This window comes from Xenopus tropicalis, chromosome 3 (assembly GCF_000004195.4).
Source record: "Xenopus tropicalis strain Nigerian chromosome 3, UCB_Xtro_10.0, whole genome shotgun sequence".
Taxonomy (NCBI): domain Eukaryota; kingdom Metazoa; phylum Chordata; class Amphibia; order Anura; family Pipidae; genus Xenopus; species Xenopus tropicalis.
In genome coordinates, this window is record NC_030679.2 from 70,536,450 (window position 1) to 70,555,151 (window position 18,702).

Below are 18,702 nucleotides of genomic sequence, written 5' to 3' on the forward strand. Positions count from 1 at the left end.
AGTTCTAGCATTTTTGTTAACTGTAGCCATGTTGCAGAGAGAGTATTATGTTTCCATTATGAAAGATACAGCCTCTCTGGCTTTCTAATTACTACCTGTTCTAACGAAAACAGAAACCTTGTATTAGGTCATTAGGCCCGGTTATAGAAATGACCCAGTTAATTAGAGCAATCAATATGAGTCTGAGTGAGTATTCAAACACATTCTGTAAAAATATTTTCCATAAACTACAGTCTATAGGTAAACTCACAAATAGATATATATTTAGCCAACTTTAGGCATTTGATGAAAATTGACAGATGAGCTCAAGAAGGGCATTGAGATGATTAAAATGGATGCTGAGTATGCCTGTTTGTAGATGGCACAAATAAAATGTACCTAAAGCTCTGAATAGATACCAAGTAAACAGAAGTAACAATCATATATGGTTGCCAAATGTAAGTAGTCATAATAGAGCTGTAACGGCTTATATAACTGGAGGAAGAAAAATAGACTCTATTGGGGCATTTACCAATGTTTGTATTTTATTTTTCACGATTTGTGTTTTTTTTGAAAATGTTGATAAATGGGTGAAGGAAAAGATGTGCAATAGGAAAGAAGGTCCTTTGGGAACAAATGTATTTGCTGACGTATATTGTTAAAAGGGAAAACAAAAAGGGCCTGCAACTCAACAACTCATTAAAAAACACAAGCTTGTTCATATTACCAAAAAAATATACACACCCTACAGATCTTTAGCCTTACATGTTCCATACTAACGTGGTACATATTTATAGACAGTAAAGATCCCGATTGACCTAAATGGTTTATAAGGACAATATACCCCTACCATCAGTAAATTAAAATCAATCACTTATATTAAATATACATCTGACAGGGCTGATAAATGCACCTCTGTATCTGCTATACAATTCATAATACCATTGCAATTTCCACCATAATATGTATTATGAATCTTCAAATGCATTAATGTAACTGTTTTGGCTTTGCTATCTGTATTTTATTCTGGCATTTTATATTCCTCATATCATGCATAACAGAACTTTATTCAGTGGATCACTATGTTTGGTTCCAGAGGATGCTCTTGTTACAAACCCTCTTCTGCAACATTATACAAATATATTACAGCCTGACCTGGCTCTGTTTATTATTGAGAAGTCTTCAATGCTCTGTTGGTTACCAAAGTAACCCAAACCCAAGCTCAGCTACACAACAGCTGTTACAAGCAGACAAACAAATGTTTTTGTTTTAAGGTATTAAATAGTGTCATGTTATTCTATCTTGCTCAATTTTTGTATTTGTCTTTCTTTTTCCGCTATTTACTTGAAATTTAAAAGGTTTTCTGGTTGTTGGGATCAACAATGCATATCAGCTATATTCACACTAAGGATGAGCGCAGAAACATTTAAACCTTTATTATATTATCCAGTGAAAGTAATACTGGCATTCCCCTTGAGAAAGGCTCTTTGCCCAAAGGTTGGGGTAATTCTCATCTTTGGCAAGTGTATCCGCTAACTTGTGTGTCTCCTTTTGCTTATGCACATTTTGTGGTATGTATTATCTTATTAATCTATGTACTTTTTGTAACTTTGCAATTAAAATTGACTGCTGTTAAAAAAAAATTTTTGTATACTATATAAAAGTAATACTGGCAGCTCAGGATTACATGCTATAACTAATATGCATATTATATTATTTTGCTGATGCTCCTTTGCAGTATCAACTGCTCAGTTGTAAACTACATTATGTTTTTTTTAACACACTAATGTTACACTAACCTTACCTTAAACTGGTGTATGGTTAGTCTGCACAATCGCCCAATTCACTGCCCTCTGTTCTCTATGCAATGACAGGCACAGCATTCTCCTGTCAGCAGCAAAATGCATATTTTCTTTTTTTTTTAAAAAAAAAAGGGGGGGGGGGGACTGCAGACTTTTCCTGTGTGTGACTAGCCTAACTGACAGCAATTTCTCTTCAGCAGAACAATTAATATACTGTAATGCTGCAGTTGCCAAGTGGCAGCAGTAGCCCGCTGCCTTTTGCAGGCTTACTGGAACTAACAGGGGTAATCAATTGTTCTGTAGAAGGCTAAGCTGATTTAAAAAGCTTTTGATACAGACACTTCAAAAACTCACAAAATGCTTTTAATACCTATGCAGGAAGTCTGCCATATTGTAAAAATACCTGTTACCAAAACATCCGCATACATTAACTACACAGAGATGCTAAACCACAATTTTAATATTGAAATGTACTTAGTATAGATTACATTACATTTAATTATATATAAGATTAGTTCCCCTTAAAAACTACTACCTTACTCAGGAAAGCTACCTGTGATAATTTGATGTATATCAGAGACAAAGGGAAGACAGCAGATGTGATAATTAAAAAAGGTTCCAGCCAGTTGAATTTAAAGATGCAGAACTGGAAAGAGAAATATATACAGATATTGGATTTATTAGCTAAAAACCCAGTACCCAGAAACATTAGAAATAAAGGAAGCCAGAGTCCTGTTAGGGCAAGCCATTTTTATTTGTTGACTGATTTCCTTTTTTCTCTGTAAAACAGATCATTTTGTTAGATGAAGCTAATATGTATAAATCCATGTTGATACCAAAAAAAAAATTGCGTTGTTTGTTTGAATGTATTTTTATTTTATTAGTAGCCTATTAACCCAAATAAGATTTATCAACATTTGAGTTTTTTTCATGATTCAAGTTTTTTTGCACTTAAAAAACCTCAAATTCAAATAATGGTTCAACAACTGCCTGGTATTTAAGTGCAAAAAACCCAGAAAACTCTAATGTAGGGATGCACCAAATCCAGTTTTTCGGGTTCGCCAAACCCCCGAATCCACCATAAGGGATTCAGCCAAATACTGAACCGAATCCTAATTAGTATGTATTAACATGACAAAAAGTTGTGATTATTTTGGATCTGGTTCAGCCAGGACCATGGATTCGGCCAAATCCGAATCCTGACAAAAAAGGCAGAATCCTGGCCAAACACCAAACCGAATCCTGGATTCGGTGCATCCCTACTCTAATGTAAAAATTTGCCATCTAAAAGTTAATGGGAGTTGCCCTAGGCAAAGTCAAGCCATATTTTCAATTTGAGATAATCAAGTTTTCAAGTTTATAAACACGAAAATTCGAGGTAGGTTTTTATTTATTTAAATGAGTTTTCCTTATTAATAACTAAGCATTTGATTTGCAAGTTTATTCAATTTAGGAAAACATACTTGAATTCACAAAGTCGAAAACTGCCCTAGATCACTCCAAATGCATAATGTCTGAAATTTCTAAGGGTAATATATCCCAATTATATAATATAATGCTAAACTATAAGCTGGAGAATGTCCCCATTAAAAGAAAAACATCATGGGCCAACTTACTAACCACCACCAGTGGCCCAAAGCTCTACAAGCTTCCAAAAGGGTCTCTGTTTCCCCAGGCACAGACAATAACAGGTATATATACGTGTGTATATATACGTATATATATAGTATGTTGCAAGAAGACAGGCACTCACGTATAAGTAGGTCCAAGGGAGCCTGGGTGCAGTCCCAAAATAATAGATGGAGTAGCTGTAGAGAGAGTCCGCACTCACAGGTCTTAAGAAAATATAGAGGTTTTATTCACATTGTTTCACATTGTCTTTGAGAAAGGCTGTGGATGCAGCCGAAACGTTAGATGTTGATTTGAATAAAACCTCTATATTTTCTTAAGACCTGTGAGTGCGGACTCTCTCTACAGCTACATATATATATATATATATATATATATATATATATATATATATATAATACAAAAAGGTACCCCGCACTCACAGGACTTATAAGAAAATAAACAATTTTTATTGGTCAAAAAACTAACGTTTCGGCTGGCACAGCAGCCTTTCTCAAAGCCTTTTCTTTGAGAAAGGCTGCTGTGCCAGCCGAAACGTTAGTTTTTTGACCAATAAAAATTGTTTATTTTCTTATAAGTCCTGTGAGTGCGGGGTACCTTTTTGTATTATCTTTTTTATAATTCTGCACCCAGGCATCCTTACCTCTGATACGTGAGTGCCTGATTTCCTTGGACTTTATATATATATATATATATATATATATATATATATACACACAGTTCCAGTAAAGGTAGCACACCACCTAACAAGGGGGCAATTCCTGGGTGCTACTGCAATCAAAATAGCAAGATACAAATGTAACCATACCCCCCAACTGTCCTGCTTTTCGCGGGACAGTCCCGGTTTTTACAGCGCGTCCCGCTGTCCCGGATTGTTCAATGAATGTCCCGCATTACAGAAATGCAGAACATTCATTAAACTATCCAGGCCAGCGGGACGCGCTGGCTACAGTGGAATGCTCCGGCTCCTTCTTCTTGGGCTCCCGCTCCTTATTCGGCTCCTCGTACGGCGGCGACAGGTTCTTTTATAAGGTTGCGCCCGTGCGTACGTGTGACGTCACACGTACGCACGGGCGCAACCTTATAAAAGGACCTGTCGCCGCCTTACAAGCAGTCGAGTAAGGAGCAGGAGCCCAAGAAGTCTATGGGGGCCGCTATGTATGAGGTACTCACTATGGGGGCAATTGGGGGGGTACTGTGTATGGGGGGCTCTGTGTATGGGGGGGCTCTGTGTAAGGAGGGCTACTGTGTATGGGGGGCTCTGTGTAAGGAGGGCTACTGTGTATGGGGGGCACTGTGTATGGGGGGCTCTGTATATGGGGGGCACTGTGTAAGGAGGGCTACTGTGTATGGGGGGCACTGTGTATGGGGGGGGCACTGTGTAAGGAGGGCTACTGTGTATCCCCCATACACAGTAGCCCTCCTTACACAGAGCCCCCCCAATTGCTCCCATAGTGAGTACCTCACTATGTGTATGGGGGGCACTGTGTATGAAGGCTACTGTGTATGGGGGGGCACTGTGTAAGGAGGGCTACTGTGTATGGGGGGCACTGTGTATGGGGGCACTGTATGGGGGGACACTGTGTAAGGAGGGCTACTGTGTATTGGGGGCACTGTGTAAGGAGGGCTACTGTGTATGGGGGCACTTTCTATGGGGGCATTGTGTATGGAGGGTACTTTCTATGGGGTGCTGTCTATTGGGCCATCGTGGGCACTATACCTGTACTTTATTGTGAGTGCCTTTCCTTCTACAGCGTTCTCTCTCTCTCTCTCTCTCTCTCTCTCTCTCTCTCTCTCTCTCTCTCTCTCTCTCTCTATATATATATATATATTCAAACAGGCTGATTAGATACAATTCAGTATAGTAGGGTTGGCTAAACCCAAGGGTCAAGCCACTCAGAGTTGGGATTTCTGTTTGCTAACTTAAAGGAAATGTTAATCTCTGTTGCTGTAGTGATTGGGCGAATGCTCTTAATACTCTACTTTGAACAAAAACTCAAAGCAATTTTGAGAAAAAGGCTATTCTTTTTTCATTTCTAGATATTTTAGAGATTTACAAATGGGTTTTTGCTAATATTCGATTTTTCAGACATTGTTTCAGAAATTTTCCCCGAAAATTAGTATTTTTGGAAAATAACATAATTTGAGATTTATTAAAACTTCTATGAAAATTTTTTTTGGCAGGCTTGATTTGTTAAGTACCACCGAGTCTTATGGAAGGCTTCAAATACTAGAAAGGTTCGCGTTTAACTCGAAAATGGTTAAAAATGAGAATATTTGTCAGCTTGTCCTTTTGCTACACACTTTTAAGGGAAAGTTAAAAACATGATTTTTTTTTTTTGACATGCTACACTTTCAAGTTTCAAGGGGAAGTTAATCCCAGCATTGTTTTCTATTTCACACAGTTTCAATGGGAAATGAATCCTATCATTGTTTCTTCTTCGTCCCTTCCATGTCAGTACGCACGGGCAGTATTGCCCCCACAGCTAGGAGGTAGGACCTATATACCAAAGCCAATCAAAATTAGCCTTTACCTATAAGACCATGTGACTTCCTCCTCACCACCGTTATTTTTTGTCCTACTGAACAGGAGGTAGGATCTCCCTCCTCACCATTTTGTGATTTCACAGTTTGATTTTTCTTTTGTTTTTGTCATTTTATTTATTTATTTTATTTTTTACCTCTGTGTATACATAGAGGGATGATTCCCAGGTAATGGAGAAGATTTTACCTGATGCCCCAATAAGTAAAGTAATCAAACTTTCACCTATTGGGAAGAAATGCAGGTGTGGGCATACCCATGGTCCTAGCCTTGTGCTAAAATAGCCCCCTGCTCTATTCCCATGTTTGCACAGTATGTGAACAGCTGCTTAGTGGGAAAGTATACAGGCGTGGGTATTTCCACTTTCCTGCCTGTGATCAATTGAGTCTCCTTTTTCCTATGATGTTTTGAGCCTTTGAAGACATTTCGGACTAAAGGGCCATGGGTATGGATATGGGCTAGTGATAACTAAGCCTGAATCTGGTGAGTATGAATCTTCAGTCTCCACTGTGTGTTTGAAATGCTCAGTGCACTGAGAAGCCTGCATACTAACGAGCTAATTATGTCCCTCAGCTGAAGGCTGTCTGGGTTCTTGTGGGGGTTGCCATGCTGCTGACTACTCACTGCTATCTGGTAAGGTGTGCTCCTTCAGGGCACTTTGCTATTGATATCTTTAGTGTTTTTACTGTAAGCCTGAGTCCTCTGTGCAGACACAGCAGGTATGGGTGCAGGTATTGGTGCTCATTTGCACCAGGTGCTTCCAAGACTGTTCTAGGAGTTGCACTGCTGTAGCAGTATGGTATCTCCTTTTCTTACGGGGAGTCTGCACCTTATAACCAGCCTTTCTCCACGGTTCTGACTGGAGTTTGCATTTTGCCTACAAGCCAATTTTATCCTGTAAGGTGTTTGTGTGCTTCTAGGCCTCCTTGCTATTGCTGTTTCATATTGTTAGCCTTTCTTGGTGAGTCGAGTCTGCCATGTAAACTCTGCAGGTATTGGGGCTCATTATTACACTGGGTACATACAGACTGGCTGGGAGTTGCACTGCTGTAGCAGTATGGTATCTCCTTTTCTCGCAGGGAGTCTGAACCTTATAACCAACCTTTCTCCACAGTTCTGACTGGAGTTTGCATTTTGCCTACAAGCCAATTTTATCCTGTAAGGTGTTTGTATGCTTCTAGGCCTCCTTGCTATTGCTGTTTCATATTGTTAGCTTTTCTTTGTGAGTCTACCATGCAGACTCTGCAGGTATAGGAGCTCATTATTACACCAGGTGTGCCCAGACTGGCTGGGAGTTGCACTGCTGTAGCAGTATGGTATCTCCTTTTCTCACAGGGAGTCTGCACCTTTTAACCAGTCTTCCTCCAGGGTTCTGACTGGAGTTTGCCTTTACCTACAAGCCAGTGTTATCTTGTTAGGTGCTTGTATGCTTCTTGGGCTCCTTGTTATTGCTATTTCATATATGTAGAATTCCTTGTGAGTCAAATCTACTGTGCAGACACAGCAGGTATAGCAGCTCTTATTTCATCAGGGGCTTCCTGGTTTAACTGGGGTTTCTGCTGTGGCAGTGTTGTACCTTTTCCTGCTTATTTTATTTCTGCAGGCCCTGGCTGGGTCTTTGGCTTAAAAGGCAGTTTTTTCCTACCAGGTATGAACAGAGTTGTAGTTCAACAACTCCTTTTTCTTTCTGGTGTGTTTACAGGTATATTTCTGTCTGCTAGCATGATAGGAGCCAACATTAGTAAATGTTTGATTGCTCTGTGACTGTCATTTTGCATGACTGCCGGCTTGTGCTATGACCTTTGCTTACGTGCCTGTTGGTCGTTGTCCTGGTTATGGCCTTTGGTCAGCGTGACCGCTGTTCTTGGTCCCTGTTAGCCAGTTTTTTGCTATGTCTCTGGCTTGCATGACTGATGTTCCTTGTTTTGGGCTTTGCCTTGTGTGCCTGACCCTGGCCGTGATTATTGTTTTTGGTTTGCTTGGCCGTTGTTTATGTCTATGGCCTTTGCCTCACTTGGCTGCAGTTCCTGCTTATGGCTTCCGGCTCATCTGTCTACTGCCTCTGACCCCTGGCATCAGACTTTCTGCTATAGCCCTGACTTGCTTGGCTGCTGGTCCTTTTCATGGACTTTGCCTTGTGTGTCTGTTGGCCCTGATTATGGTCTTTGGCTTGCTTGGCTGTTGGTTCTGTCTATGGCCTTTGCCTAACTTGGCTGCAGTTTCTGCTTATGGCCTCGAGCTCATCTGTCTACTGCCTCTGACCCCTGGCATAAGACTTTCTGCTATAGCCTTGGCTTGCTTGGCTGCCGGTCCTTGTCATGGACTTTGCCTTGTGTGCCTGTTGGCCCAGATTACGGTCTTTGGCTTGCTTGGCTGTTGGGTCTGTTTATGGCTTTTGTTGCCCTTGGCTGTGGTTCCGGGTTATGGCCTTTGGCTTGCTTTGCTACTGCCTCTCACCCCTGGCAGCAGAATTTTTGCTATAGGCTTGCCTGCTGGTCCTTGTTTTGGACTCTGGCTTGCTTGCCTGCTGGTCCTTGTTGGCTTGAGTGGCCACTGGTCCTTGGTTTGGCAGTTTTCTTTGCTTGGTCGCTGGCCCTGGTTCTGGCCTTGACTCACTTGGCTGCTTCTTCCATTCTGGCTTTTAGCTCACTTGGCCGCTGGTTCTGTCTTCTGGTTTGCTTGGCCGTTTTTCCCAGTTCTGTCCTTTGGCTTGCTCGGCAGTGGGATCTGATTTTGGCCTTTGGCTTGCTTGCCCATTGGTTCCAGTTTTGACCTTTGGATCGCTTGGACATTAGTTTAGTCTTTGACTTGCTTGGTCCATTGGTTCAGACCTTTGGCTCTGGTTTCAGCCTTTTGGCTCTGTTTTGGGCCTTAGTTTACTTGGCCATTGACTCTGGTTTTGGCCATTTGGCTCCAGTTTTGACCTTTTGGCTCACTTACACATTGGTTTTGGCCTTTGGCTGGTGTGACCGTTGGCCCGGTTCTGGTCTTTGGCTTGCTTGGCCATTGGCTCTGATTCCGGCCTTTGGCTTGCTTGGCTCTGGTTCTGGCCTTTGGCTTGCTTGGCCGCTTGGCTCTGGTTCTGGCCTTTGGCTTGCTTGGCCGCTTGGCTCTGGTTCTGGCCTTTGGCTTGCTTGGCCGCTTGGCTCTGGTTCTGGCCTTTGGCTTGCTTGGCCACTTGGCTCTGGTTCTGGCCTTTGGCTTGCTTGGCCGCTTGGCTCTGGCCTTTGGCTTGCTTGGCCTTTGGCTCTGGTTCTGGCCTTTTGGCTCAGGTTTTGACCTTTGGCTTGATTGGCCTTTTGGCTCTAGTTCTGGCCTTTGGCTTGCTTGGCGTTTTACCAATTTTGGCCTTTGGTCCTGGTTTGTGGCTCATTTGACCCCGGTTTTAGCCTTGGTTTGCTTGCCAACTTGCCCTGTTTTCTGTCCTTTGGCTCCCAGGGAGACTGGCCCTGGTTAGGAGCTTAGGCTCATAGGATGCTGGCAATTGTTTAGGAGGCTGCCAGTTTTGGTGTGCTCCTTGGCGCAGGTGGCTGCTGGCCTTGGCTTAGTCCTTGGCGTATATGGTTGCCAGTCATGCTGTGGTCCTTGGTGCAGGCATGTGGTTGGCTGCCTTTGATATGGTCTTTGGTTCATGTCATGGTGTGCCTTGGCGCTTGTGGCTGTCTACCTTAGCTGCTTTCTTGGCATGTGTGGGTGCTTGTTTTTCACCTTGTATTCCACTCCTTACTAGCAGTGGCTAGTTTGGGGAGCGGTTTCTTTGCAGTTACAGTATCTGAACAGTCCATCAGTGGTTGCAGAGTCATGTATTGGAAGCACAGCGCTAGTTTTTTTTGCTATTGCTTGTGTGTTAGCTGTCTTTCACTCTGGGCTCTTGCATGCAGGGATGGCAGCTGGCGTGTTCTCCAGTGCTTTTCTTGACATGTCCACCTCTGCTTTCTGGCAGGGTGTTGGTTTGTCCGCTGGTTGTTTAGCATGCATAGTATATGGCGCTTCTGACTTTCATGCAGGGTGGCTAGATGGTACATTGAGTATGGGCTGGCTGTGCACCAGTCGTTCCATGCATGTTTTCCAGTTGATTCCAGTCATGTTTTACTGGTTAGCTGATCTTCCATCTGCAGGTCGTGTACAGTTCCTAAACCTGGCCCTAACATTGCTGGTTAGGAAGCCTCTCAAGGTTGGTAGCTACAGTGAGTGGTAGGAAGTTGGGTTTCAGCCTGTCATGCTCTGTTACAGGCTGGAGTCCCTAGCTTGTTTGTGCCATAGGGGGGCTTGATGGCTAGTGTGCCCTTTCACTGTTCGTTGCTTCAGATCTGTGCTTGGATTATCTTTGGCTGATCTCTGGGGGTGTTGAGTTTGACGGCTGTCAACACCAATTTAAGCTGATACCGGTGTGCTTTGGAGCTAGAGGCTTGTGTGTCACAATTATTTTTCTAGGGCCCCAGGTTAGTGCTAAGGATTGGGGGCATAGAGACAGCTCTAGTGGATAATGCATCAGAGTTGTGGTTAACTGGTCGGTTGCTGCGGGGCTGGTAACACCAGTGAACTGCCCAGTGTCAGAGTTATGATTGTGACCATTTTCTTCTTGTTGGCAGAGGATCCTCCCGAGCCGGGCTTGGATGTTTTTGGCAACCGTAGTGTGGAAATCCCTCTGGTCCCTGAGAGGATTCTTGTAGCCGGGAATGGTCCGTTTTTTCTTGTGATGCTTGATTTGTTTTTAGCATCTGTTGATATTATTATTCCCACCCCTTATATTTTAGGGGCATGGCTTGGTAGATCCCATGCGTACTGACATGGAAGGGACGAAGAAGAAAATGAGAATTTCACTTACCTCTTATCGTAAATTCCATTTCTTCTAGTCCCGACATGTCAGTACGGGGTTTCCCATCCCAATTATTTGCTTCTTGTATTGCTTGGCAAATGTATAACAGTGGTGAGGAGGAAGTCACATGGTCTTATAGGTAAAGGCTAATTTTGATTGGCTTTGGTATATAGGTCCTACCTCCTAGCTGTGGGGGCAATACTGCCCGTGCGTACTGACATGTCGGGACTAGAAGAAATGGAATTTACGATAAGAGGTAAGTGAAATTCTCATTTTCTCTTTCACCCACTTTCAAGGAGAAAGTAATCCCATCATTGTTTTCTATTTTGCCCAGTTTAAAGTGAAACATGCTTGTTTTCCAAGAATGAGGCTTTGATGTTACAGGTGCATGATAAGGTCTTCTATGGTTAAGAGAGGAATGTGGCCTTAGTGAGACTGAGTGATGTATACTGAATGTTAAGTGAAAGTATGTTATGTAGAAGAAATGTAAACCTGTGAAAAGAGTAGGCGTGCTGGCAGCTACAATTAAATATTTGTAATGTTCCAGGTAATAACTTATTTGTGGATATTCATAGATTTATTTACATTTTGCTTTTTTAAATAACATGTAAATACAAAGTATACAATATTTATAGCATATAATAGAAAATAAAAAAATCACGCATTAAAACATTGCCTTATAAAGATGGTGCAGATTTCCTTTGAAACTAGAGTGGAGGGGTTATATTGTTCTACATAAAAGAACACCATATGTAAATAGAATTAATTTCCTGCAATTATACTGTCAAAAATTGGATAATGGATAACTCATAAGTCATCTTCAACTACTTCAGTGTCAAATATTTCATAGCAAATCTGTTTCCTCTCTCCATTTGTGGTATTGTAGGACTTGATACAGCATTCTAACCACGGATATTCACCTGCAGATTGAAAAACATATGCAGCATTAGAGCTATTCATAAATAAAGATTGTTCAATCTTTGTACACATTTAAATATAGTGTGTATTTGCTTCAGAATCACTACTTGTGTTTATATAAATACACTGCTGTGTAGTCAAGAGGGCAGCCATTCCACAGGAAGATAAAATTGGATTGAACGTCATCCACAGCTCTCTACAGAACAACAGATGAAAACGTCTCATAATATATGATGCTTGTTAAAGGGTTGTTCACCTTAAAGGAGAACAGAAGACTAATTAAAGAAGTAGGGCAGAAATGTTGTACATTATGATTTGGCTCTGTACCAGCCCAGGGCAACCTCAGCCCTTTAGCAGGGAAGATTGGTCCAAAGATTCCGCTAGAAACTTCTTATCTGCTGATTTGTGCTTCTGTCAGTTACTGAGCTTAGGGACCAACACACAATATACAGTACTATAAATACAGAATAGAAATATCACAATACAAGGATAAGGATAAGTAAATAAAACATTATTACTCTATGGCAGCTCAGAAAACAGTAAAATTACCATCAGAATTTAATCACCAGCCCTGTAGCCTAACCCTCTGTGACATGCAAACTTCATTCTCTGCTTGATCATTTACAACAACCCCTAAACTTAGCTTCCCCACAGCTGCCCAGAGCACACTGAGCATGTGAGTGTCACAGACACACTAACAGAATTCAAGTTGGAGAGGTCATGTAACAACTGTGAAGACCTGGATCATTGCTACTATAGAGATTCTTAAAGTTTAGGGTGATACAGTAAGTTCAGTATATAAAATATGGAATGTTTAGTCATATTTTGTTTCATGGGTTTAGTTCTAAATTAACTTTTAGGCTAATGGCACACAGGGAGATTTGTTGCCCACAGTTAAATCTGATCTACTGCAGGTGACAGATCTCCTCAAAATATTTTTCCACCAGCAGTAAAGTCAGTCACTTATGGGAAGACATACACAAGGAAACTTCAAGCGATTTTGGAAAACAATGAACCGTGTATGGCAAATAATTAAAAAAACTAAAAGAAATAAAAAAAAAGATCAATTGAAAAGTTACTAAAAATCAGTCATTCGATAAGGTACTGAAAGTTAGTGAATACAACTGTTTACAAAAAAAACTGTGAACGCTGTGAAATGTAAATAAAAACAGAACAGGATGATTTGCAAATCATGTAAACCCCTATATTTAATTGCAAATAGTACAAAGACAACAATGTTATTGTTTCTGAGAAATATATGCTTACTTTAAATTTGATGAGGGCATTTTGTTTCAAAAAAGTTGGGAGAGAGGTACCGTATATACTCGAGTATAAGCCGATCCGAATATAAGCCGAGGTACCTAATTTTACCTAAGAAGACTGGAAAAACTTATTGACTCGAGTATAAGCCTAGGGTGGGAAATGCAGCCACTACTGCTAAGTTTTAATAATCAAAATAACTACCAATAAAATTACATTAATTGAGGCATCAGTGGGGTATATGTTTTTCAATATTTATTTCAAAGAAAAACAGTAAACTAGCTCTGTAAGTGAAGAAGAGGGTCAACAAAAACAATATGAGTACTACCCCACGCTTATTGCACATTGGCAAACTGGCAGCAGACCCAGTCCCGGAGGAGATGTAAGGGGAAATAAGTATTGCTAGTGGGAGCCTAGGCCAGGGCACTGGAGGGTCTGGTTGCAGGTGCACACAAAAGACAGAGGGTGCTAGTCTAGAGGGACCCATGGCACCCGACTCGAGTATAAGCCGAGGGTGACTTTTTCAGCACATTTTGGGTGCTGAAAAACTAGGCTTATACTCGAGTATATACAGTATGTTTCCCACTGTGTTGCATTACCTCTTCTTTTACAAAAAATCATTAACCGTTTGGAAACAGAGACCAATTGCTGTAGTGCTGAAAGTGAAATGTTGTCCCATTCTTGCCTGTTATAGGATTTCGGCTGCTCAACAGTCAGGGTCTCCCTTTGTTGTATTTTTCATTTCTTAATGGGCAAATGGTTTTACTGGACACAGGTCTGGACTGCAGGCAGGCAAGAAGTCAATATGTTTATTTATTTTTTTTATCAATTATTTAGCCTGCTGCTGAACGGATTTTAAAAGAAATGAATGGGTTTTCTTTTCCTCATGTGGGTTTTGGGAAATAAAATATAAAAGGCTTGACAGGTTTTAGGAACCACACTTTTTATTTTTTCAAAACCCGCTCATGAAAAAAAAACCCTTGGTTTCTTTTAAAATAAATTCAGCAGCCAGTTAAAGTAATTGATTAGAGAAAAAGTAAATCCAGTGCTTTCTATAACCGATTGCTCATGCAATAAAAAAAAAAAAATCAGGCCATAAGTGTAAATATTTAAATACTGTAATACAAATATCCCACTAAAAACAAACTACATATCTCAAGTATCCAAACAAGTAAAGAAAGATTACCAATAGTTTTTCTTGGTGGGCTTAATGTATCCATAATATTGCACAACTTTTCTTGGAGTTTGTTATCCAGTAGAATCTCGTTAGCAGAGGTGTGAAAAAACTGCTCCTAATGTTATTTACAAAAAAGGAATACACATATTAGACTTTGATTTTAAAATAGTGACAGTAAGCTGAGAGCTAAGAAAATGCCACAGTGTCAAATCAAGCCAGGTTTTTTTTCTTTTTTTAGTTATAATAGTTTGCAAACTAACAAAGGTATCACACATCAAATATAATACATTTTTAAAAGCATTTCCCTGTATGGTAAAATCACTCAAGCAAGTGTGAGATGCTGGCATGTTAGTTGATGCCCGTTCATAGTTTGAGAGGATAGTAGATGGTTCTTTCTGGGGTTAGTTCTGTGGTTATGAGTTCTTTCCACTAGTGCCCATTTATACCTGCCCAAATTATATATGATTAGAACCCACATACTGTCCTTGCTGAATTGGGTTTAGCACAATGCAGGCAGGATTCTGCCAGAGAATGCATTAGGAAAAAAAATGAAGCAAAGATGTGACTGAAACTGGAAGCATAGACAACATTATATTTATAGCTAAGAAAAACAAAGTAATAAGAAAATTACACATTTTCCTAAGGTTAGTGATCCTTAACTTACAAATGTACTGAAAAGACATTGCTGTGATAACATAACAAAAATATTAAAGTGTATTGCATATGTCATGGTACAGTTTATATAAGAATTAATTATATACTTACAGAATAGTTCCACAGGAAGGCATTGAGTTTCCCAGTTTCATCCTCAAATGTGAATTTCATAATAAAGACATACCTTAGTGGTTGAATACCCAAGACTGGATAAAAGGACAGAGGGACAAAGAGACAGAGAGAGAGAATTAAAGACAAGGTAGGCAGCTCAAGGTGCAGCGTTTATGCAGATGATACAGATGCTTTCACTGGTGGTTAATACATTTGTGTAAACTTAATTTACCTTTTTAAAGGTACAGGTACAAAATCAATTATCCAGAATGCTTGGGACCTGGGGTTCTCTGCATAAGGGACTTCCATAATTTGGATCAGAATACCTTAATTCTGCTAAAAGTGATTTATAAATTAAATAAATCCAATAGGATTGTTTTTCCAATATGGATTCATGCAGCTTAGTTACATCAAGTACAAGGTACTGTTTTATTACAAAGAAAAGGGGAATACTTTTTAAACATAAGAATAAATTTGCTTAAAATGCTATAAAATTTCACATTCACAAAAAAAACAGATCCCAACCTTTAGCAATTTCTGTAGCATTCCATGATATTTCCTGAGATAATGATTGGAGCATCTCTGTACTTTTAATTTTAGAACATCTGTTGCATCTGAAAGAACAGTTTAAGAACCACTGATGTTTATAATGCCCAAATGCACATTTAAAAAAAATAAATATATTTGAATGCATTCAGGTTTACATGTATAATCACCTACTAAACAGCAAAATAAATAACTACTAAATAATATTACATAAATAACGTACCCATAGTGCCATCTGTTTCCTTGAATAAGAAATGGAACAGAAATATCTATTTCTAGGTTTCCTTGAATGGCTTTTACAGGGATTATGCTGTCAAAACGTCTGGAAAGTTTGTATATCTCATGAAGAGTACCACCTATAAAAAAATGCATATAACAAAGAAATAGTATTGGCAATTAAACCTTTAACTGCCAAGGCAGTTAACCCATTAAGAACTGTGAGCTTTTAGGGGCAAGTGAAGAGCATGATCTGTGTGTGCTCCAGTTGCCTAGATTGCCACTGGTTACATTTCACAACGAGCCATTCAAAGGGAAACTGCACAGCATTTACTAAGAAACACAATAAAACTAATATGGGTATTTGTTAATTAAAAAACAGTTAATACCATTTTATTTCAAAGTTATTACACGGTTGCATAGTAGAAGGTTGCAAAAAGGCACATATCCATTAAGTGCAACTTTTTGTCCAAGTGAATCCAGCATAAAGGGGGACAGTGTTTATTAAGAAAAATATATACATATTTTGTAAGATACACTTAAACAAACAGTGTTGAGGGTCACTGTCTGATTTTACCTGGTCTAACTGGCTAATTCTAGTATGAGTCAATGCACCACTACCAAAAAGCATGGTTTTGGTGGAGAAGCACACAAGCAAACCTACTTGTAAAACAGAATTAAAGGAGAAGGAAAGTCTAAATCACTTGGGGGTGCCAAAATGTTAGGCACCCCCAAGTGACTTTAATTGCTTACCTTTTACCCTGGGCTGGTGCCCCTGTTAGGAGAGAACCGCACCAGCCCAGGGTATCTGCTACGAGCATCTCCCCTTCCTTGTTTGCACTCTTGTGCATGCGCAGTAGAGTGAAGAGCAGAACTTTAACAAAAAAGTAGGCTTTTCACTCAACTGCGCATATGCCAGACCAGGGATGTTGCCGGCAGAAGGAACAAGGAAGAAGGAAGCGCTCGCTGTAGGTACCCCGGGCTGGTGCGGTTTTCTCAGGGGCACCAGTCTGGGGTAAAAGGTAAGCAATTAAAGTCACTTGGGGGTGCCTAACATTTTGGCACCCCCAAGTGACGTAGCCTTTCCTTCTCCTTTAAGCATCCATTACAGTTTGCGTGCATGGTTATATCAATGATGATTCCCCTTGAACATATAGTTGATACAGAGGTAGGTCAGTGGAAAAAACCCAATTAAATGGTTTTCCCAGCACTTTGTCCAAAATAGAACTTTATATTAATTTAATAGATCTTAAGTTAAGAGATTAGTTGACCTTTTCCCAATTGCTTTCTGTTCTTTACCATTTTTCTATTTTACAAATTCATTTTCTTCATTTTTCTATGATGTTTTTTAGTGGCAGCTCAGTTAGCCAGATTGCTAAAACTCTATATTACAATTATCTACATTAATTGTAATTTTTCCTCAGCATTAGAGAAATATCTGCAATTTATATCTGAGTTTAACAGTTTAGAGCAGTAGTTCCTTAACTGTGGGGCCAGCCCCCTCTGGGAGCTTGGGGCAGTAGCAGGGGAGGTTCAGCCTGCAGGCCAGTTAGGAAGATAACTTGGGGGAATGACTGTTTGCTCGCTTAGGTACATCTGAAAGATCCAATTGAAGGTAAGTTTGGATTGAAAATATTTTTGCTATTAGATATTGTTAGAACTGAATTACTAAATCAATCATATTTACCCATTTCATGAACTAAGGAGAGCCTGGCATGAACTCAAGAAGGGGGGGCATGAACTCAAGAAGGTAACTACCACTGGTGGAAATCAGCAATACCATGTTACAGAGCTGGGAAACATGAAAGGGCTTAAAATTAATTTTTGAATTGCATCTTTAAACAGTAAAAACAAATAAACTATTTAAAATATAGCGTTGGGAGGTGACTAGAGATGAGCAAAAAATTCATGAAAATTTTGCAAAATGATTCAAAGTCAATATAAACACAACTTGATACGCACAACTTTTATTTTAACATGCACAATTTTTTTTTCCTCACTCCAAATGCGTATTGGGCAAAGACAGGAGGTCAGTTTGAAAAATATGCCTGCTTTTTCAGGCTGACCACCAATCTGCTCCACTGCATGTGCCTGCACTTAGGCGGATGCTGTAGTTTTCAATGCAGGCACAATAAACAGCGTAGTGAAGCGTATCTGCATCTCTCAGCTGATGGAAAAATGTAGGGCTGAGAGAAGTGGATCTACACTGGAAAAATTTGGAATTTCACTGCAAATCCATGCCTGGATTTGCACTAAACTGTGAGCGCAATCCATTTTTGTCATTGTTTAAGTGTTTTTAGCAACAAAATCGCAAACGTGCTGTTTAATTGCTGGTAACTGGGTGCTCTTTGCTTAATAAACACATGAATATGGCTGTGCAGGCTATGAAATCTTTTCACAGTTTTTAATAAATGGCAAAATATAATGATTTACATTTTGCATGTAGCACCAGTGACACCTAGAGTTTCTTCCCTGAAAAACATTAAAAAAATAGACAAAGCATCATCAACCCAGATTTAGCAGTTATATGTAAGAAACACAGATCTTACCCTGTAACATAATTAATGTATCCTCTGGGTTCTGCAGAATGTCGTGTCTCTTTACAAAATGAATAGCCACATGCCGATTTTGCTGGTTATGTGTGTTCCACACAGCAGACTGGTACCAGGATGTACTCTGCATGCTAGCCATTGCCTCATAATCGGAGCTGTTTTGCAAAACATTCTCTAGACTATCCTCATCTGGAACATTATGTCTAGAAAGTAAACACAGTTGGAACAGGCTTAGCTACTCCAATGAGAAGATCAAATAAATGTTAAAAAGATACTGACATCAAAAGTAAGCTTATCTATCTATCATGTCTTAGCATGTTCTATATAATTTTGCCTTAAAAGTACTTGCCTAATGCTTTTACATTACCTACAATGGATATAAAAAGTCTACACACCCCTGGTAAAATGTCAGGTTTCTGTGCTGTACAAAAATGAGACAAAGATAAATCATTTCAGAACTTTTTCCCCTTTAATGTGACCTATAAACTGTACCACTC

General features: G+C 39.9%; 1 protein-coding gene across 2 annotated transcripts in view; it reads right to left on the reverse strand.

Moving 5' to 3' along the window:
• Positions 1–11,284: 11,284 nt before the first annotated feature.
• pot1 (protection of telomeres 1) overlaps positions 11,285–18,702 on the reverse strand; it is a 44,151-nt gene continuing 36,733 nt past the window's right edge. The window contains exons 9-14 of one of the 2 annotated variants that reach the window (XM_012958777.3): positions 18,203–18,408; positions 15,661–15,793; positions 15,417–15,505; positions 14,892–14,986; positions 14,136–14,241; positions 11,285–11,691 (exon numbers count right to left, since the gene is read on the reverse strand). In XM_012958777.3, the coding sequence (XP_012814231.1) occupies positions 11,579–11,691; positions 14,136–14,241; positions 14,892–14,986; positions 15,417–15,505; positions 15,661–15,793; positions 18,203–18,408 (742 nt within the window). In that variant the 3' untranslated portion in view covers positions 11,285–11,578. 2 annotated transcript variants of the gene reach the window in all.